At 39.6% G+C, this 22,252-nt stretch overlaps 1 protein-coding gene and 5 non-coding genes across 6 annotated transcripts in view; 5 read left to right on the top strand and 1 right to left on the bottom strand.

Moving 5' to 3' along the window:
* DNAJC5B (DnaJ heat shock protein family (Hsp40) member C5 beta) overlaps positions 1-20,050 on the bottom strand; it is a 46,543-nt gene extending 26,493 nt beyond the window's left edge. The window contains exons 1-3 of the mRNA XM_064703525.1: positions 19,923-20,050; positions 10,253-10,493; positions 6,737-6,864 (exon numbers count right to left, since the gene is read on the bottom strand). Of these exons, the coding sequence (XP_064559595.1) occupies positions 6,737-6,843 (107 nt within the window). The 5' untranslated portion in view covers positions 6,844-6,864; positions 10,253-10,493; positions 19,923-20,050. The remainder of the gene's footprint in view (positions 1-6,736; positions 6,865-10,252; positions 10,494-19,922) is intronic.
* TRNAY-GUA (transfer RNA tyrosine (anticodon GUA)) lies at positions 74-162 on the top strand. The gene is given in 2 exon segments: positions 74-110; positions 127-162. It is a non-coding gene; the product is annotated as a tRNA-Tyr (tRNA).
* Positions 2,307-2,395, top strand: TRNAY-GUA (transfer RNA tyrosine (anticodon GUA)). The gene is given in 2 exon segments: positions 2,307-2,343; positions 2,360-2,395. It is a non-coding gene; the product is annotated as a tRNA-Tyr (tRNA).
* TRNAA-AGC (transfer RNA alanine (anticodon AGC)) lies at positions 2,739-2,811 on the top strand. Its single transcript has one exon. It is a non-coding gene; the product is annotated as a tRNA-Ala (tRNA).
* TRNAY-GUA (transfer RNA tyrosine (anticodon GUA)) lies at positions 3,490-3,578 on the top strand. The gene is given in 2 exon segments: positions 3,490-3,526; positions 3,543-3,578. It is a non-coding gene; the product is annotated as a tRNA-Tyr (tRNA).
* On the top strand, positions 3,904-3,976 carry TRNAA-AGC (transfer RNA alanine (anticodon AGC)). Its single transcript has one exon. It is a non-coding gene; the product is annotated as a tRNA-Ala (tRNA).
* Positions 20,051-22,252: the final 2,202 nt, after the last annotated feature.

Genomic DNA, 22,252 nt, shown 5'->3' with positions numbered 1-22,252 from the left:
ATGGTGCACTGCAGCTTAGGAAAAATGCTGAGTGTGCACAGGATGAGGTCCCCTTGGGAATGAGGCCATGCTTCCTTCGATAGCTCAGCTGGTAGAGCGGAGGACTGTAGGCTCCCTGGCACGGCCATCCTTAGGTCGCTGGTTCAACTCCGGCTCGAAGGAGTCACCTTTTGCCTCTCACACACATCCCACACTGGCACCATTGCCTTTCTCTGATCCTGCCCAGGGCACTCCCCAGAATGGGCTGCCCAGTTGTGATCTCTTGCCTAAGCTGTGGGAGATAACCAGGCAAGGCATTTTTTGGTGAAACCCTTGGGCAAGCGATGGTGGTTCTGACCATGGAGCTTGTCTGCAGGACTGTGGGTGGGTGGGTTGGTGATGTGAGAGTGATATGACTGGGAGACTCAGGCTTTGGCTGCAGGGCACCCTGGGACAGGCTTTGGGTGCCTGGGAGGGGAGAGGAGCTGGGTGAGAGGCTGCAGGGAGGGGAATTAGCTCAAGTGGTAGAGCGCTCGCTTAGCATGTGAGAGGTAGCGGGATCGATGCCTGCATTCTCCAATGCTTTTCATTCCTCCTTGCATGGATACAGGGCCCTTTGTCAGAGATCCATCTGACCTCTGGGGAGGCTGTGGAGAAATATATGGTGTGCCCTGAGTTTGCAGAGATGGATGACATCAAGAGCACGATGGGCAGTTTAATGGAATAATTGCTTTCTCCTTCCTTGCTTGTGTCCTAGGTAACCCAAAATGTTACTGCATTCCATATCCATCTGTGCCCAGAATTGTTACTCTCTCTGGAAAGCCTTGTGGCTGGAAATGGAACTGCAGGGCTGTGGCATTGCCAGATCTTCCAAATGCCTGGATCTCTCAGGTATAGCTCTCTGTTGCCTCTTGGTTTTTTCTCTTTCTTTTTTGTTCTTGCAGGGAGAGAGCTGAGGCAGAGTGGGTAAAAGTTCCCCTTGGTTTTCTTTCCTGAGAGGATTGCTTCAGACTTCCAAGGAGCCACATTTTGTGGTCCTAGACTGCTTCAAAGCAAATTTCACCTGTCTACAGTCACAACATCGCACCAAGAAAAGCGCAACAGCCCCACTCAGCATGGCTGTTCCAACCTGCCAGCAGTGCCCAGTGGAAGTGGGAAGGCATGGAGTCTGAGTCACCCCTGTGAAATGCCTGCTGTTTCTCCTCATGAAAAGGTGAAGTCCCTATGTGAGTTCTAGCTGGATTGAGTTTCAGCTGCTGGAGTGCCTTTTTTGACAGAGCTGCTGCCACCAGAGAGATAGGAAGGGCAATTGTCTGGTTTTGGAATCTAGATTTTCTTTTTGTTTTGCCCATATTCTCAGCTGCTTGTTGTTCATAGAGAGTTTTTTGTAATCATGGATGTTTGGTATCTGTGTTGTTTAGGGATTTTTTTGCTCTGTTTTTGTTCTCTCTGTCCACAAGCAGTCGAAAGAGGGGGAGGGTTTCCACTTTCTTTGTCTCTCCACATGCAATTGTTCATGGAGGGTGCCATCTTGGGCAGAGGGTTTTCTCTGCCGCTTTTAATTTCTCCTTGTTTGCAGGGAGTCTGTGAGATTTAGAAACTTTGCAACTAGTGATTATTATTGTTATTTTTCTTGTCTGTTGCTATTTCACATTTTTAGCAAAATTATTTTTCATTTAGATTTACTCATCTTCCTCTCTACTTATTGGTGGAAGGGGATTGGCTAAAAATAAATGGGAAGTCACTAGTTTTAAAGTGTCTACCCGCTTAGCTTGACTTAAACCCAGACAGTTTGGCAGTTCTCAAAGATCAGGCCTGGTATGGAAAAGGACGTTAATGAAATGGGACAACCTCAGTGGTGGGCCACCAAGAATCGCAAGGAATCACTTGATTTCTCTTAAAGGATGGGCTCAGGAGAGTGGGCATGTTCAGTTTAAGGAAAGAGAGGTTCTGAGGACTTGCAGATGACCTTGTGGTACTTCAATGTAGGTCACAAAATTGAGAAATGGCTATAATTGTTTTTTCTTATGCTTGAGCAGTGAGAAAAAGCAGAGTAAAAGGGAATAAGGGAAAATGGAGCAGGACATGGATGAGCTCTGTATGGCCATGAGAAGAGTCCATGTACAGAAGATGACTTCCAAGGAACTTAAGGACATTTCTGTGGTTTGCATGAGTGATGGGGTAAAGTGTTGAGCAAGGAGGTGTGATGCAGGACCTGAGGCTGTTTAAAGGAAGATGAGGTAACAGAGGAATGATGGTGCACTGTGGCTTAGGAAAAATGTTGAGTGTGTACAGGGTGAGGTCCCCTTGGAAATGAGGCCATGCTTCCTTTGATAGCTCAGCTGGTAGAGCGGAGGACTGTAGGCTCCCTGGCATGGCCATCCTTAGGTCGCTGGTTCAACTCCGGCTCGAAGGAGTCACCTTTTGCCTCTCACACACATCCCACACTGGCACTGGCACTGCCTTTCTCTGATCCTGCCCAGGGCATTCCCCAGAATGAGTGCCCAGCCATGAGCTCCTGCCTAAGCTGCGATAACCAGCCAAGGCATTTTTGGGTGAACCCTTGGGCATGGGGATGGTGATTCTGACTATGGGGCTGTCTGCAGTCACCTCCTGCAGGACCATGAGTGGATGAGTTAGTGGTGGGAGAGTGATATGAATGGGAGGCCTAGGCTCTGGGTGCAGGGTACCCAGGCTTTGGGTGCAGGCCATGCTGGGTGCCTGGGAGGGGAGAGGAGCAGGGTCAGAGGCTGCAGGGAGGGGAATTAGCTCAAGTGGTAGAGCGCTCGCTTAGCATGTGAGAGGTAGCGGGATCGATGCCCGCATTCTCCAGTGCTTTTCATTCCCGCTGGTGGGGACACAGGGCCCTTTGCCAGGGATCCATCTGTTCCCTGTGGAGATTTGTGGCATGCCCTGAATTTACAGATAAGGCAGACCTCTAGGGTTGTATCAGGATTACTATGGGCAGTTTAACAGAAGAAATTATGCTCACTCTTTGCTTGACATTCTCAAGGATCAAGTGAAGTACAGAAAAGGACATCAATGGAATGGAACAATCTCAGTGGAGGCCTGCTAAGAATTTTAAGTAACTGATAGATTTGTCTTTCAGGATCAGCTGAGGAGAGTGGGCATGTTCAGTTTGAAGAAAGAGATGTTTGGAGGACTTGCTGCAGTGCTTTGGCATAGGTTACAGAACAGAACAATGGCTGTAATTTTGTTTTGTCTTATGCTTGAGCAGAGAGCAAAACATAGCACAGTGAAAACGAATCAAGGGAAAATGCAGCAGGATATAGATAAGGTCTGTGTGGCTGTGAACAGAGTCCATGTGTAGAAGATGATGTCCAAAGAGCTTATGGAGCATTTATGTTTGTAGTTTGCTTGAGTGATGGACTAAGGTGTTGAGCAAGGAGGTGTGATGTAGGAGCTGAGGCTGTTTGAAGCAAGATGTGGTAATAGAAGAATGCAGCTTGGGAAAGTGCTGGGCGAGGCCCTGAACACACACACATGCTTCCTTCGATAGCTCAGCTGGTAGAGCGGAGGACTGTAGGCTCCCTGGCACGGCCATCCTTAGGTCGCTGGTTCAACTCCGGCTCGAAGGAGTCACCTTTTGCCTCTCACACACATCCCACACTGGCACTGGCACTGCCTTTTGGTCCTGCCCAGGGGCCTCCCCAGAATGAGTGCCAATTTGTGAGCTCTTGTCTGAGTTTGGGAATACTACTGCCCCAGCAGTTTTGAGTGAGCCCTTGGGCAGGGGATGGTGATTCTGAACTCTGAAGTTGGCCAAAGTCTTCTCCAGTTGGAATGTGATTGGATGGGTTGGTGGTATGAGAGTGATGAATGGGAGGCTCCATCTTTGGGTGCAGGGCACCCTGGGTCAGGTCTGGGTGCCTGGGAGGGGAGGTGGGTGAGAGGGTGCAGGGAGGGGAATTAGCTCAAGTGGTAGAGCGCTCGCTTAGCATGTGAGAGGTAGCGGGATCGATGCCCGCATTCTCCAATGCTTTTCATTCCCTTTCCTGGACCATAGGTACCGTGGTCCTTGTGGCTGTGGGGAGCCTTGGGTGCACCCAGAGGCTGTATCAGGAGTAGAACAGGCCATGGGCATAGGTGTGATTAAGCCATTATCCCTCCTTGCTTCATAGTAATTAAATGGCATTAAGAGTGCTGTACACATATTGTAATAAATTTCTTAATCATCAATATAGCATCACAGAGGTGCTGACCTTTTGGAGCAAGTCTAGAGGAGGCACACCATGATTAAATTAGAAGGATGGTGCTCCTTTCCTGGGCAGGAAGGCCAGAAGAATTTGGACTATTCAGACTGGGAAAGATAAATCTTTAGTGTGACATAATTGGAGCTTCTCAGTACTTAGGCAGGGTCTACAAGAAAGCTGGAGCAGGGCTTTTGACATGGGGGTGTAGTGATAGGACAAGGGGTAATGGCTAGAAATTGAAAGAGGCAAAGTTTAGATTAGACATTACAAAGAAGTTCTTCACTGTGAGGTTGGTGATGCACTGGAATTGGCTGCTCAGAGAAGCTGTGGATGACCTATCCCTGGAAGTGCTCAAGGCCAGATTGGATGAGGCTTTGAGCAACTTGGTCTAGTCTGAGCAACCCTGGGCAGAGGATTGGAACTAGATCATCTTTAAGGTCCCTTCCAACACAAACCACTCTATGAGTCTATGATCTTCTTGTAAGTAGTCTATCAAACAGGATCTTTTGAAACTTCTGAAGAAAAGAAATCCAGTATCTATCTCTCTGCATATTACTTCACTGTCAGACAAGGAAGCATAAGACAAAGTACAGTTTCATTTATTATGCCAAAAAAAAGATTCTAAAATTATTTTTGTATTATATTGAAGATAAACAGATCTCCTTTGAAATTCTGCTGATTAAAAGCCCATTAGCTTTACTCCCTGATAAATTAGATTGTGCCAAACTCCAAATAAAATCACAGAGTCATGTCTGTCATGTTTATTAAAAAGCAAATTTTGCCCTGGGCTGTGGCGTATAATTAACAGTGACTTAATTAATAATGGCAGGAAACTCAGAATCAGGCATGGCTGGTTTTCTACCTTGTACTAAAGAATACCATTTCAGCAGCAGATTTTTGGATTAACATAAATTAAATTATAATTAAAGCAAATCTATGGGACTGACTCATCATTTTATCTTGCAAATATTTACAGCTACTCTGTTAAAATTGAATCCCCCTGACATTTCCACTTTAGTCAGAAGGTGCCTTTTTTTTTTCTCTAATTACTAATAAAGATGGAGAAAGCACCACTGTCAGTTTTGCCATAGATCACTGTGTAAATCATCCATATTCATGCTCAGCATTAAATAGAGTTTATTGCATTCTACATTCTTCCATGACAACTTTCTCCTTTGGGGATTTCCAGAAAATTAAATGTAAAAGCAACTGGAAAACATGAGGTTTGAGACTGAAGATGATTTCTATAGACAGGCTGTACTACAGGAACAGAGAAGGTGCAAATCATAAGTGAATTTGATATCATAGTATCCTTTTTTCCCAGTGATATAATTATGCAAGACAACAGAACCGTGGGATGTCAACAGTTCTCCTTCCATTGTATGAAGAGTTTGGACATTCACTACTTTTGCCTTCATTGAATCTGTGCCTTTAGGAGCAGAAAGCAGGAGAAATGCCATTTGTTCAAAAACATGGAGGACAGAGTCTTGCCAAAATTCAAGCTGAATGATGCAAGTAGATTTATTTCATAAACTTTTTTGAGTTCAGATATATTCTTACATTTGATAGGAAAGTTAAGCTGTGTTAAGCTTGCCTGGTAATACAATGCAACAAACAATAGCCAAAATTATTCTGTAATAAAAATTTTACAATATTTATTAAAAGTGCAAGTACATGTCTGACATATTTCAATGTCAAGAACATCTACTTCACAGGTGACATTACATTTTGTTTGTCTTTCAACAGCAGCTGAGCAAATGTAAGGGCAAAATTACCCATAAAATCTTCTGGTCTTACTTCTAGGTCTTGTTACATTTCAACAATAAAATATTTGATACCATTTTGATAAATTGTGTTTGACTCAAGCTATTCTTAATGTCCTCTCTTCTTTTTCAATAGAGAAACTAGCATTTCTGTGCCAGTATTTTTCAGTAGCTGGTTACACTCACAGTTAAAACCATGTACCTCTTTGTCAGCTCAAATAATTTTCAGATCCCAAGCTCTGCTTTTGGTTATGTCTGCCTTCATAAAGTGAACAACTATCTCACACCTAGCAATTTTCCCCTTCAAGGACATTACACACTCTAATCAAATAATCTTTTTCTTTTCTTCTAAATAATCTTCTTTTTCTTTTCTGATAAAATGATAAAAGATAAAATGATTGAACTCATGTCTCTTACTCTAGTTCTCAAATTGTCATTACAGCACTTGCATTAGCTTTACTTTTCAATAGACTTCAGGAAAAATACTAACACAAGAACTGGGTGCAGTATTCAAATAGCCCAGGTTAGTTTATCCCAACAGTCTGACCTCTCATTCATTTAGATTAAAATATTTCAGATTATTCACAGACTACTTGTGGGATGAAATCAGTAGATTCACATTGCATCACCTCTGATCCTTTTCAGGCTCACAAATTTAAAAAGAAGAAAGGATTGAGACAATGAATGTCTACTGTGCTGGTAACTCAAAGCGTTTTGCCATCATAATCATGCCAGACAAATAAGCATATTTAGACCTGTTGCAAAGCACATTTTACGTACCTGTAGGACTTCTTAATCTCATCATGTGTTGCTCCCTTCTCTAGTGCCAGGATTTCATATAACGCTTCACCCGATGTTGACAAAGCACGTTGCCTTTGTTCAGCCATGACAGCAGTGCATTACCAAAGCTGCTAATGTAGAACATCATTTAAAATACCAGGGACTGCAAGTATACAGAGATAGTATTTCTTACTGTTCATTTTAATAGATTATTTCAGGCAGCAAAAGGTTAAAAATACATTAATATGAATCTAGAATAAAATCTCCTCTATATTATCTTCTGTCTTTTAGTATATTTTACAATTAGGAAAAAATGAGAAAATGGACAAGCAGAAACTAAAGAACAGAAGTTTTTGTGTTGGGTAGAACTGTTCATATTAAAGACTTGATGTTGCTGTCACTGAAATGAATAGATAAATTTGCTATAGCATTAATATCCAAACATTATATTTCCATCTTGTTTTATTTGTGTTTGCTTACATTTTCCTTTACTAAGTCTTCGGAGAATTATTCCACTATATGTTGAGGTTATTGACTTTTTACAGCGAGGTAAGAGCACTGTACCTCTGAGTATTACCTAATGCAACGAAGTGAAGAATTTTTGCTTTCTTAACACAAGGGTTCAGGTTCAGTCTAACCAATCTTAGGTGCTTAAATTGTGATTAAATTTGAATCTGAATCAAACTAGACTCCTTATATTGTCAACAGACATACAGACTCCAAGAACAACTGGCCAAGCACTTTCTCCCCATTATCTCCACAGTGTGCTCAGGATGACTTGAGTATTGTGTCTAGTTCCAGGCCCCTCAGTTCAGGGAGAACATTGAGGTGCCACAGCAAGTTCAGAAAAGAGCAATGGAGCTGGTGAAGGTTCTGGAGCACAAGTCTGATGAGGAGCAGCTGAGGCAGCTGGGGGTGTTTGGCCTTTGGCCTGGAGAAAAGGAGGCTCAAGGGTGAGTTTACCACTCCCTACAACTCCATGAAAGGAGATTGTAGCCAGGTGGGGGTTGGTGTCTTCTCCCAGGCAACCAGCGACAGGACAAGAGAACATAGCCTTAAGGTACACTAGGGGAAGTCTAAGTCAGACATAAGAAGAATTTATTCACAGAAAGAATGATTAGATATTGGAATGGGTAGGTGCTGGAGACACTGTCTCTGGAGGTGTTTAAGGAAAGACTGGATTTGGCACTTTGTGCCATGGTTTAATTGACATGGTGGTGTTCAGTCATAGATTGGACTTGATGATCTTTTCCAACCTGTCTGATTCTGTGACTCCCAACCATGACCCTGAGAACCAGTGGAGTGAATTTGGACCTACATGATGAGAGTAGATACCAAGAATTGACCCAGGTATTATAAAAGTAATTTTATAAAAAAATTGTTCATGGGAAATACTGATATCTATCAGGGTCCTATATTACTTGAAATACAAGAGTTAGGATTGAATTAATGATAAATTTAACATGGTACCCTTAAGTATAGTGCAAGCACAGAATGACAGATTCAGTTCACTTCAGATCTAATATTTTTTCCTTCCTTTTTTGCAGAAGAGAAGCAGACAAACCAGTGATTCTTCACTGAGAGGTTTGACTACCTCTTTACAGTGTGCAGTTCATCCTTTTGGATTTGAAGAATGAAACGTTTTTAAACCAGACCTTGCTAATGCTAGGCAATGACACAAAGAAACTCAAAGAGCAAAAACTCCTTCTAGCAGCTTTCCAATATTTAGAGAGGGCCTATAAGAGATGTGGAAAGGGACTTTTTACAAGTACATGCAGTAATAGGACAAGTGGGAATGGCTTTAAGCTGAAAGAGGCTAAATTTAGATTAGATAGTAGGAATAAATTCTTCACTGTGAGGCTGGTGAAGCACTGGAACAGGTTGGCCAGAGGAGCTGCCCCATCCCAGGAGGTTTTCAAGGCCAGGCTGGATGAGGCTCTGAGCAACTTGATCTATGGAAGGTGTCCCAGCCCAGGGTAGGGGGTTGGAACTAGATGACCTTTAAGGTCCCTTCTAATTCAAACCATTCTAGGATTCTACATAAACCACAATTTAAACCACAAGATATAGATACCTATGAATCATAAGAGAAAGCTACAGGTCATTGATGCAGACTTGCCACAACAAAACTTTCACCACAACTTTCTTTCTTTGAATGTTGGCCCCCTCTCCAAATGTTGAAAAGTGATCACAGAAAAAGCCTAAAAGTGAGCTGTAACCCCAGTCATAAGAAAAATTTCTGTAAACCAGCTTTGTTAGGTAAGACTACCCTCCCTTTTATTACACCCTTCTCATTGCTGAGCTAGAAACACTATCATGACATTATTCATATATTATTTACTAAGCCACATTTTGGTTCAGAACCAATCATGTAACACTTTTAAGTTCTTTGGTATTATTCAATATGAAAAAGAAAATCAAATACCGTGTAAGTACACAGAGAAACATAATCCACCTAGTAATTCTGGCACATAGTATTTACTCTGATGTTTTCTTTTTCTGATCAACCAACTCACAATTAAGGGTCCTTTGACCTGCTGAAAAAAAATACCTTTCTACTTTTAAGTGTGGTAAACAATCCCTCGATTAAATGTATTGAACTTTTGGTTTTAAGTTAACAGTTAGAAAATGAAATTGCACATGAGTATCTAGATATTACTTTACCACCTGCAGTGGTAAAATAAAACACATGCTTTTTCTTCATGATGGCATGCCTAGAGGATATTTAGCATGATCCTGGGATCTATCCTGGCACTGGAATCATGCAAAGCACATGAAGCCTGTTAATGCGCGAGGTAATGGTAGTAATCATGTGGAGTCAGAGATATACAGCATTAGTTAAAAATCTGTGACATAATGCTGATCAGCTACCTGACAGCCCTGAAGCATAAACCAAAATTAAAGTAATGGTGGATTTTATTTTGAAGAACTACAAGGTCATGTAATTTGTACTTTCTCATAAAATAATTTTAATAACCTAGTCAGCTATGGAAATTTAGACCTAATAGCCTGTTCAGTCTTCTAGTGATTAATTAACTTGAAGCTTTAACTTTAGCTATTCAAAATTATTTCTTACTTATTTAAAGCAGTCCTATAAAAGTACTAGAAGTGCAATAAGACAATACTTTTCTAGAAAAAGTTAAACTCTCCTTATTAAGTAAGATGTAACAGTCACAATTTTAGTACTAGATATATTCCTCATGGCTGAAATTACATTAGAATCCTATTTTTGAGCTACTTATTTTTGTTCCAGTAGAACAAAGTCAAGAAGATGTTGTTTTCTTCCTTGAATGACAATAAAACTATTAAAACACACTCCAAATTCTGGTAATAATTCTGCATCTCCTAAGAAGATGGGACCCCAGTTAACTTCAGCTCCTTCTGTGCCAATTTTACACTACCCAGCATTAAGCATCTTATACAGAGGTTGTAATAATATGCCTTTTTTTCTTACAATACCCATAGTTCATTTGGATTGGTGCTGAAAAATAAGGCAAAGTTATTCAAAGAACATACCTGCTTCAAAAAGTGGTGGCACACAGGCTGGCATGTATAAACTCACAACATTATGAGTTCAATAGCTTGATGTCCTTATGGCAATATCATCCCAAAGGAAAGAAGCAAGTGCCACCAGAAGTGCTGTTCCACAGGAAGCAGCTGCTGCTTTTCGTCCTTCACAATCAGGGTTAAACAGGTCAGTGGAGTCTGATTACGTCTTTTGTTGTCCAGTATCCAGCTGGTTATCTCTCAGGAAGATCTATGAAAGAGCAAATAAAACATTCATGAGTCTAAAAGCTGATATATCCAAGAGTTAATGACACCAAAAAATTTGGGACAACTGTGTATTGAGTTAGTTCTTCTTCTGTGCTTTACTCCTGATAGGGTATTGAGTTTGTCTTTTTTTTTTTTTCCCATGCAGATATATTAAATTGTTTTAAACATAAAACAGTCTCTTGCCCTAAATTACACTTCTTTAAGATCAGCCATGGCTTAGGTTTACTACACAATTTATTCCAAAACAGGATTAATTGAAGAAGTCCCCTTAGGTCTTAGTCCTCAGTTCTTGTAATTTTTATATCAAAACAGAAGGTGTAGGATGTTGACTTTTATTCTGATGGAGTTTCTCCTCTTACACCATGAAAACCTAGAGAGCCATTCCTTTCTATTTGGAACAGAGAGGACAATAAATGCCAGAGACTTTAAAACTTCAATTTTTTCTGGTATATCATCCTTGGAACCAAATAGTTCATCCTTTGCACTCAAAAATTTCCTAGATCACCCAATTCCAAACCATATCCTTTTTACTGTGTTGATTTTGGCTGGCTGCTGGACCTCTACCCACCTCACACCATCCACCATTCCCCCTTCAACAGAATGGGAAAAGAGGATAAAGTGAAAAGCTCAAAGATCAAGATAAAGATAGGGTGATCCCTTACCCATTACTGTCATGGGCAAAACAGACATAACTTGGGGAGAATGAATTTCATTTATAACTAATTAAAAGAGATTTGCATGGTAAGAAACCAAGACAAAAATTGAAACACCTTCCCCTCACCAACCTGTTTCCAGGCTCACATTTGCTCCTTCATTCACATCTATCCCTCACCATCCATGAGCAGAGCCAGAGGGACAGGAATCATGGGTTGTATAGTTAAGATCACATGAATTATATATCTATAAAGTATATTTATAATTTTATATATATAACATATATGATACAATTATGGTCAAATACATAATAAAGTATGTGATGATCACATATATATAAAGTATATTTATGATTATACAAATATGACCATATAAAAACAAAACAAGAGGATAGCTGATAAAAATTGTTAACTGGATGCTTTTTAATGTGAAGCATATGATTTTAACATTTCTCTAGTTCTTAGGTATATTCTTAATTTCAAAATTTCCCTCTAATTTCAGCTTCCTATGGAACAAGGCAAAGGACATTTCAATCTAAAATGTGAGTGATTTTCATAATTATGAGAAGTCAAAATAGCATAGTCAAAGTACCTTTCCCAGGACAATAACAACAGAGTAGGTATAGCTAATTTTATTGCATTGCATGAACACAATAAACCAGATTATTCAATCAACATGCTTGATCGCTATCTTTGAAATGATTTTATAATTCTTGCAATACAAACCAAAACAAAATGTACTCTTTCTAACGGTAAGAAGAAATTTAGGGAAAAGAAATAAAACCAGGCAGAAAATAAAATCACTTCCAGGTTATCCAAATCCCTTGTATTTATATTCATCCTATTACAAGATCCCTGCTCTGCATTCCTGGCACACACTGGGATTTGCAGTTCCGTGTGGATGCAGCTCCCTCTGGCGCGCAGAGCCGGGACCACTCCGCAATCTGCCTTGCTTTTCCTGCTAGCACTCCTGATTTCTTTGAAGGAAACAAACACAATCCCAGTAAATCTAAGGAGTTTTGTCCCTTTTGGTGTTCTGTATCCTTAACATATTCTAAAGAATCTTTAAAAGACTCAAAATTTGCTGAATTATCATAAATCCTTTTGTCAGATCAGCTATGCAGTTTAGAAGAATAACCAGATAATTTATTACCTGTTCACTCTTCTCATTAGTTTTTAAGGTTTTTGTATTGCAACACCTGATGGTGCACCACAAGACCACTGTGGCAGGCAATGCAAAACTAAAACACAGTTCTAGTCCCAAAGGCTCCTCTATCTAAAAAATCTGGCTTATACTTTACATTTCATGTATACATTGCATGTATTTTCAAACCAGGCAAATCAGAACATGCCTGGAAATTCAAAGTTGAATATCAGACATAAAAAATTTGAAACATGGCCCAGACAGAACAGGAGGTCTGGGGTTGCTTCAGAAGCCTCCAGTTACACATAACGAGAGCTAAGGACTGAAGGACTCTGAGTCACTCCAGTCCTTCCTCCTACCACTCCCTCTTTTTCCAGGCTCATAGTGAGTTCAAGAACTTAAAGCCTGGAGCTGAGATACACATGCATGAAGGTACTGGCGTCATTGCTTAACAGTGGTGTGAATTTTAACTTCCAAGGCAAGGAAAGACAATTTTAAAAAGCTGAATTACATTCTTAGTTTGTTGAATCTGATAGGGTTAATACTGACAACATCAAAGCATGTAGGAGATACAAGTGATCAGATAAAGCACTCCTGACCTTTATGGAAAATCTACAGCTTTTGACTCTTTCTTCCAGTTGTGGCAGGAAAAGAAAATCTCAGATTTTACTTTGAGGAACTTGGCAACTGAAATAAACTCTCTTGACATGCTTCAGTGAAGCCAGCAGGTTAAGGGAGATAATCCTTATCATCTACTCAGCACTGGTGGGGTCACATCTGGAGTGCTGGGTCCAGATAAGGGCCTCCAAGTACAAAAGAGATGCGGACATACTGAACGGAGTCTAAAAAAGGGCCGCAAGGATGATGAAGAGACTGGAGCATCGGTCCTGTGAGAAAAGGCTGAGGGAGCTGGGACTGTCCAGGATGGAGAAAGCTCTGTGGGGGGAACTCATCAATGTGTACAAAAGTCTGAAGGGACAGTGCAATGAGGACAGAGTCAGGCTCTTTTCTGTGGTGCCCAGTGCCACAACCAGAGGCAATGGGCCCAGACTCCAAATTCCCAAACATAGGAGGTAGTCTCTGAACATCAGGACACACTTCCTCACTGAGCACCACCACAAGTTGCCCAGAGAGGTTTGGAGTCTGCATCCTTGGAGATACCCAAAAGCCATCTGGACATGGTTCTGGGCAACTGGTTCTGGGCATCCCTGTTTGCTTTCCCAAAACCTCCCTGCTGTAATTACTATTATGGCTAATTGCTGTGCCTTGTTCAACCAAAACGGTGGTCCACAAGGAGGTTGGAATTTATATTGGTGACTGAGCAGACATGCCAAGAGAAAGAAGGCAGGTGAGGATACTGGAACAAGAACTCTTGCTAGCCGATGACTTTTCACTGGTGAATGAACGGCAGTCTGGAAAAAAAAAGACCCAACACAAGTAGAGCATGAGGATATAAGTGAAGTATGGTGGGCTGATAATATGTGAATTCAGAAAGGGTGTATACAGGGGTAGTGTGTTCTAGTTTTGCAGGATTTTTCCTTTGCTCTGGTGATACCAATATTTGTAATATCCAGCTAAGCAAGATGGTCAAAGGGTAAATGATGGAGACAGTGAAAAGAAAAAAAGAATGTTTCTGCCAAGATGTGCTGGCCTCTGGTTAAGGCATGGGGATTGATTTTTGTTAAGAAGGAAGAGTACTTCTGAATTGCTATGTCCCCAGATGCTCTTCTTATAATTTCTTTTTACCCAGATATGTTTCACATGCTCCTGGACATCTAGTGCCCTGTCTGAACTTTACTGCATGCTGTTAGATATTCCAATAATTTTCCAAAGAAAAGAGCATTGGATTAAGGTCCTTTCTTCAGAAAGAGACTTTTTAGATGTCAGTCAAGCCCAACAATTTTACAGCAAGAAGTTACATTCCTCTTGCCACATTTCTCTGTTACAGAATAGTTACTGTCATTGTGGCTTCAAAAGCAATAACAGAATTGATTTAAATAATATTATTGCACTGCATCCATTTTTAAATACATGGAACTATATTTGCAGGAAGGTATTCCATCTGGTAACCCATCTGCAACTCCATCTATACATGAAGTAAGTATTCATAAGAGAACATTCATATATTTGAATTCTCTGAACATATTGTGACCTTCTGTTACTATTCACATAGAATATCTCAATTTAAATATATCTTGGGTTTTTAATATCTTTAACTGAAGTACTGGAAAAAAGTAGCAAACTCAAGAAGCAGAAGCCTTAAATGAACAGTCAGTTACATATTTAAATTTCTCTTGCCTTTCCATGGTCAGTTTGACACAAAGAAGCAGTCCAGACCTATAACTTCCTTGTTCATTCCAGTAAACTCAATTCAAAGCCTTTGCAGACTACTTAAGTGACAAGACATAAACATTTTTTTTTTCCTGGCAATTTAAACTAGAGGCCCCTGACATGATGTTTTAAGTAATAGTAATAGACTTAACTTTTTCAACAACTTACTTGGGAAACACCAGGAATTTTATTTCCATCTGTGGTGTATGAGAAAGTTCTGAATATCCTCCCTAATTTAAAGTGGGTTATGGAGGTAGCCTTAACTAAGATGTAAATCACAATAATCTGTCCCTCTTTTAATTAAAATACTTTCTGAAAAGCAAAAACTAGGAAGTTTATTTAGCTTTGACAACTCAGAGGTGAGTTTTCTAGGTCTCTGAGTAAAAGTGAAATAAGAGAGTTCCCGAATTCTTTATTTTGGCAGTGCTTTGGTAATTTACTTTGCAAGTAGCTGTAGTGCTTTAAGGCAGTATTTTACAACTTCTTATAGTAAATTTACAAATCCACAGTTCTGGTAGCAAGGTTATTCATTTTAGCATGGCCTAATCAGCTACAGCAAAGAATCAGGAAGATTAGCTTGAACAGTATAAATAAGTGCTTTGACCTATTTCTCAGGCCATTTTACCAGAAATATATTAGGAAACAGCAGTACCACATCTTCACAGTACCTGTTCTTTGGGAATCAAGACTTGCTTTTTGTCCTCCCCAGCAAATACAACATTTCTTCAGCACCAAACAGTTCTCCCCAGTTGTTCCTCCATCACATAGTTTTCATAATTCACTCTCTAACATCTCCTGCAGTCTTTGTCTATGCAAGGTCTTTCTCTACCCTGCACCTACCATTCAACTGTTCTCTCCAAAATTCCTGCAAGCTGACTGCTTACGTAGATAGCTCCCAGGAGGGAGGGGATGCAGCAGGGGAGATAGCAGGCAGTAGCCATTTCTCTCTAAAGCTTCATTAATCCCCACATTGGATTTATTGCCCTGTCTTAGAAATGCTCACTTAATTGATGCCTGAGAAAAGTAAATTCTTTCTAAAGTGCTGATGAGTAACTATCTTATCTAGAGCCAGAAAGGAATGCCTGTTCAGTGGTTGAGTTACAAGTCAAAGAATTAAAGCAAAATGCAATCCCAGTTGGGGAATTACAGATTAACGGATGAGAAGACAGAAGTCTAAGATATTTTTCTTTCCTGAATGTTACTTACTGTGAGAAAGTAAATTTTTTTTTAAGTATTTCATTAGCATAAATATTTCACCAGTAAAGTAAATAAGCAAAGGCATAAACATGAATGTTATTATGCACATAGCTACTGGAAATATTTCGCAATGGTCAGAAGACTAACATTTCAGTAAATTAGTAGCTTCATTGTTAACCATTTATCACAGCTGTTCTTAAGGGGTTTTTTTCCTCACTTTGTTATGACAAGACCTTTCAGCTGGAAAATAGTCAGAGCTGAAACTCAAAGTCTGAACCTGTGGGATCACAGTTGGCTCAAGTTAATCTTAAGGCTGCCAGCAAAGGAGCGGTGCAAACTTTCACTGATTTTCTTTCTTGCTATTATTTTTTTCCTTAGTTTTCAGCAAAATCAGCTTTCTGGTCTGACTCATTCCACAGCTGGCATCATTACTAGAGCTGATGCAATGGAAGCGGTGACATCACACCTTTTCAGCAGCAGTAAAGCCTTACATTGTTTTCAGCTCACCACAGAACTGCGCCATAAGAAGGATACAGGAGTCAGAACACCATACATGCATGAAGCACAAGTAAATTCTGTGGAAAATAGTACAAATAAGGAGAATTAAGACTGCTCTGGACTTAGTCTGTGGTTAAAGGATAGGCCAATGTTTAACTATATATTAAACACATTGGAGACCTCTGCTGCCAGCTTAACACTGCCATGGGTACGTGACACAAGGTGCTGTTCCAGTTGAAATGTGCTCTGCCAATTCAATTTGTTCCAACAAAACTCTGGCAGCTTACCTTTGCCCCAGCAGGATTAGTGCTGCAGCAGGTATTGGTTGCCCACACGGCCCTAACGCTCTGTGGTTCCGGCCCAGTGCATTTCCTCTGCAACCAGGACAAAAGCAGACAGGCGGCAGAGAATCCTCACCGAGCGCTCTGCTAATTTGACAGAAATGTAATCATGTGCCCACACCTGATCCAGATCAAATTTGTACTGCTGGGTGATGTGGCATGGCCCAGAGCCAGCGGTAATGATTGTGGAACCACAGCAGCCGGCGAAGGCTTCTCCTGCAGAGGAATTGCCCGTGCAGGAGACTGCACACAGCGAGTGCAGCCTATCGCTGTGGAAACAGCCTGTGCAGGCTCCCCAAACATGCCCCGATCCGCACAAAAGAGCCATAGCCAAGCCCTTGCCAAACCACCTTTCTTTCTACCCTCAGAGGCACAGTGCTGGGTTAGCTTCTGACTGAGAGCATTAAGCACGGGAGTGGAAAAAAAAAAAAAAAAAGGAAATTACATGTCTGAGGTTTTTCTTTGGGGCAAGTCTCTTATAAAAATAAAGGAGTGTACAAATGTCTTTGTTTCCCTGCCAACTTTTATAAGAACTAATTAAGACCAAGAAGAGCTTCATTTTCCTGTTTATTTCATAGAGAGAACAGCTAATGAATTTAACCTATTGATGATTTTGCAGCTGCCTGCTTTAATTTGCTTATGATTGGGAAACAAAAAGTTAGTGTAACAGCAAAGAGCTGCCAAAGGCGCTGAGCGGTCACTGGTGCGTGACCAGTGATCCAGCTGTGTGATCAAATTTCAATTAGGCAGCTGTGACAACAGAGCACGGGCTGTCCTTCCGAGCAGGAAAACAGAACTGAAATTAAGGCCACTGCTTAGCACTTGCTTATTTTCAAGTCGGCTGATTTGCCCATAATAAGGTCAACATAACCATAAAGGTAAAGACTGCTGGCATTTATTCTCTGCCAAAGAACATCTTGAACTTTTCAACTTTGTGATTTATTGATTGATTGCAATAGAAAATTCAGTCCACAAAATGCAGTGGAAATTGCTATCAATAAATGAGAAATTCCGCTTTACCTGAAAACACTTTTCAGAGGGAAATATTCACAGGCCTTAACATAACTCGTATTTCTTAGTTCAGACCAGTGGATTACAAGGCATTTGTTATATCAGGGAGTCCTATGGGCTTTATGGAAATTGTCCAGAATTCAATAAAGATTTTTATGATTGTTATAAACTCTACAAAATAATTTTTAATGTCCTTTTGATTCTGAATGTGAGATCCCAACCCTCTATAAATCAGTGACAGAACTCACAGTTGAGATTGAGCACCCAATAATTTGCAAGTCTTATTTATAAAATTTTCCATAAATTACTGTACATGACTGGGGAACCTTATGGGTTTTACTCACAATAAACTTTACAGTGTGGGTTTTTTTTTTTTCCAAATGTGGCAGGGGGAGGATGATTCACTTCAGAGGAAGTGAGTTACTTAATTTTCTTGCTTTCCTTAAAAAAGAGCTCTTCAAACTTTTACATGTTATTTCAAAACAATTTGTAAATATTAGCCAGGGATTCCCAAACTCTGGTGTCCTAGCAGCAGACTACCTAAGCTACTTAAGGAGGCATGGGAACTACTGCTGCCCTGCTGCACCATCAGTCCCCAGCCAAGGTTAACCCTGCAGCAGCTTCTGCATGAAGCTTTGTACAATCCTAACAACTGGAAATTAGACTATCAAATAATAGGTAACTCAGATTTCCACTGTTAATTTTATTCCAAAATCACAAATCTGAAGCTGTGGAGCTTTTTCTGGGAAGCAGGGCAAAAGCCCTGACAGCAATTGGCCACCAGAACTTTTTGGTTGGAATGTAGCAGTATTATAAAGACTTATAGGGTGTGGATGGAATCTGTGCCACAGACAGAAAGGGGAAATGGGTTGCTGCAGAGTGCATGTCAGATCCAAGGAGAACAGGATCCATATATATATATATTACTTGGTAACATTACTTGGTCAATATATGCTGCTACTCTTTCACATCACAATCTTCTTTGCTGGTGCCAGGCAATAGCAGATTTCACCCATTTTCCTTTTCCTATTTAATTTGAAAGCCACATGAAATTTAAATTATTGTATTGTTACAAATTGCATAGAAAACAATGGTTTTTCCTACGTTTGATAAGTAGCAATTATGAATAAGTTTGCTTGATGAACGTTTATTTTTTTCCAACTAGTGTTTAGAAAGATCTATTTCATCAATTGTTTCCACAAATGGACATTTATGCATACAGATATGATAAAGTGACAAGAAAACAAAAACATAACTGAAAATTGAATTATAAAGCAATTTAAGCTTTGAATATATTTGCTGTTTGGGAGCATAGCTTCAGACTGTACATTTATCCACATTTTGCAATAAAACAGGCATTTGTAATGCAAATAGTATTGACCTGCAGTGTATTAGTATTAATTCTGACTTCCAACAAATTAAATTCTCCCATTATCTGGGAATTGATTATTTTGGCTACAGATGCAATGACATGACATTTGCCCACAGATCATCTATTTCAAGATCACAACAAGATAAGCAATCTTTTGCCAAATTAAGCTTTTTGGGCCTGTTCTCAATTCTTCATAGTCTGCAGAAATGTCAGCACTTCTATTGGGGTTTTACACTCATTCCATCTTTTAAAACAGGGCTTTCTACTTATTTTGTGTAGTCAGAAGCTGGGTGTGTAAGTAAAACCTCCTGCATAGAACTAAACAGACATTATGGTTTTTCCTGGTTTTAGGTATTCTATAAAACATGCTGCCTTGCAGGTTTGGAACAATTTGCAGACTAGCACATTTGTTCAGATTTTATACATTTTAGTATGAAATTTCTTACTAAAGAGTTCTATTAACAAACATCCCGAGTCCAGGGTAAGATGAAACATTATAAAAGCTGCTTATTTTCTTAGGCCTATGCTTGTATAAAAGTAGTCTAGAAACTCCTAGTAATGTAATTTAATCTAGAAAACTGCTGACATGGTATTGATTTATGTAGATTTAACTGATGTTCTGACACGACTAGAGGGTGCTCTCCATAATCCCAGCTCAGCAAAGCATGTAAGAACACGCATAAAATTAAGTATATGCTTTAAACCACTAACACTTTATGCCAATTAACCCATATTTTCACCACAATTTCTGCTATGCCTATCTTGTATCATAAATATATTACATAAATATTTAACATATGTAATATATTCCATACATACATTACATATTGCTCTTATCTGTTATATATTTCAATATGTTACTCACGTATTCCAATGAATATATTTCTGTGAGATTTTAAAACTAGATTTTCTGAAATGAACCACTTTTAAAATTATGTGGTATCTGAGTAACTCCTTACATAATGCTAATTTACACCATGTAGGTGAGTTTTTATGATACAGATGATGTGGTCTAAGGTAGGCTGACTCCAAAAGGGGCACTCCCACTGCTAGTTACATACCTGCACCTTGAACCAGCTGTGCTGTTTGGCTGGTCCCACGTTTTATGGGGGGCGAGGAAGGGGGGTGGGGCTAAGAACAATTTTTTTCCAGTTTAGCTCTCTAAAACTCTCTTGGCTTTCTCTAGAGGTGAGCATCAGTGCTGGTACGAGCAAACAGCCAGGAGGAGTGAGATGGAGGGGCATGGCCTCTCTGCACAGCAGGATCTACCTTAGCACAACGTGTATTAGCAAAAAGTGCATTTTAAAACGACATTTCCAGTGCGCTTCACACCATTGCAGGGCTCAGTCTCTTTGTTTTACTGCACTGCTCCCCGCTTCCCCACCCCCTCCCCCATACAGCTTTTAAAACACGAGACTTGTCTCTAATTAACTGCAAAGCTGCTTTTAAGAAATTGATGAAAAAATGTTCTCCTAATACTCAGACTCTCTTTTATCTGAACATAAAAGTTTATCAGAGTTAATCCTTTTAGTATGCCCTAGTCTTACAAGAACAATTTTCTTTCTTTTGGTCAAGACAAAGGAGCGGAGGAATTTCTGTAAACTAACCCTCCCATCACTTTGTTGCATTTTTGTTGACACATTGGCAATATTCCTTCCAGTTTTAATTGCATTAAGCACATAGAAATTTAGTGAGTTGTAAATGTGACAGGATGCCAGTCACCTTTTCACAATTGTTGAAAAGAAAAGGTTTAGCAAAGAATAAACCTAAATAAAAGCAGGGCTAGTCTCTTGAAAGTAATGAAATCTTTTCGCTGCATTTGTTCAGGTAGTTAATGGGAAGACTGGCAGAATGACAGATGTTTTTCCAGACTTGCAGGAGAAGTCATGCTAATGCTAACCCTGACACATTCTTTCCTTCACAAAGAAATGTCAGTATGCTACATGGCAGAAAAACAAGAGTAGCTTCAAATTTTAATCCTCACGCTTCTATTGCTGTAGGTTTTGATAGAAGAGCAGTTCCACCAATGAACTTAAAAGGAAGAAAAAATATTTAAATTCTGATTAGTTTCTGAAGCAAGCTCAAATTTAATGGAGAAACTGAGGTAGTATGCTTAAGCATTTTTTGAAAAGGCAGAAAAATAACTGCTTGGAATATAATGAAGTAATTTTATTTGAATACTAATTAGTATCCAGTTTTACTACTAATGTGATCTTCTGAATGAGATTGCTAATTCTAATAGTAGTTAATATTAATTTCAATTTAACATTTTTGTGAGGGAATAATTGCACACAATAGCGCTTCAATAAAAATAAAATTGAATAGTAAAAAAGCCAAAATGCAAGAGGAATGTAGGTGTAAGAGAAAGACTGTAGGTTCCTGTATGTAGTCATCCAAATTTTCAGAAGTGCAAATGCTGCAAGTCACTCCAATTCCCATTTCTGATTTGCTTCATACACCAAAGAGAGACTGTTGTTAAAGTGTCCTTTTGTTGCTAGAAATTTTTCATTAATTTTAGCATATATAAAAAAGCAACTAGTCTACATTTTCATACAAATAAGCTTCTGCAACAAGGGAGTGTGCTCATCTTTAATACAACCAGACATAAATTAAAATGTTCTTTGTCTGAAGAAATTCTAGTGTTACTGCCAGCACTGGTCCTATAAAAACCAGGACTAGTTAAAGCTCATGCTTGATTTATTATTTTTTTAAATAGGAATTGCATTAGCTGCTTCTCCTGTGGGCTCATTTCACTACAGAACTTTCTGCAGAATTAATTCAGTGGAAAGCCCCTTCTGCCGTAGAAGAAGGCAGGACCCCAAGAAAGGCCTAATTTTTGACCTATAAACAGCAAAGTGCTTTCCTGTGATTTTTAACAACACAACACAATGAGATTAAAAAAACTTTGTTGCTTCAGCCTAGGTGGTAAGCAGCAACTTTAGCTCATTATTTCACTTCTGTCAGCATTTGATAGTCTCAGTTTTAATATTACACAACATCTTTAGTATATATCAATAGGCCAGTAAAGGATCAGCTGTAACATCAGGAATCTTTTGACCTTAAACATGACTTCCAAATCCAAACCTAACTCTAATCCATAATTATGGATAATTTTTTATAAAATAAAAGTCAAAATTGCTTTAGAAAATCCTTGCAAAGACTGTGTTGAAAATTACACCTTCATGTAAAGAAATT

This window comes from Zonotrichia leucophrys, chromosome 2 (genome assembly GCF_028769735.1).
Source record: "Zonotrichia leucophrys gambelii isolate GWCS_2022_RI chromosome 2, RI_Zleu_2.0, whole genome shotgun sequence".
Classification (NCBI taxonomy): domain Eukaryota; kingdom Metazoa; phylum Chordata; class Aves; order Passeriformes; family Passerellidae; genus Zonotrichia; species Zonotrichia leucophrys.
The sequence above is the reverse complement of the archived record's forward strand: the minus strand, read 5'-3'. Positions and strand labels throughout refer to the sequence as shown.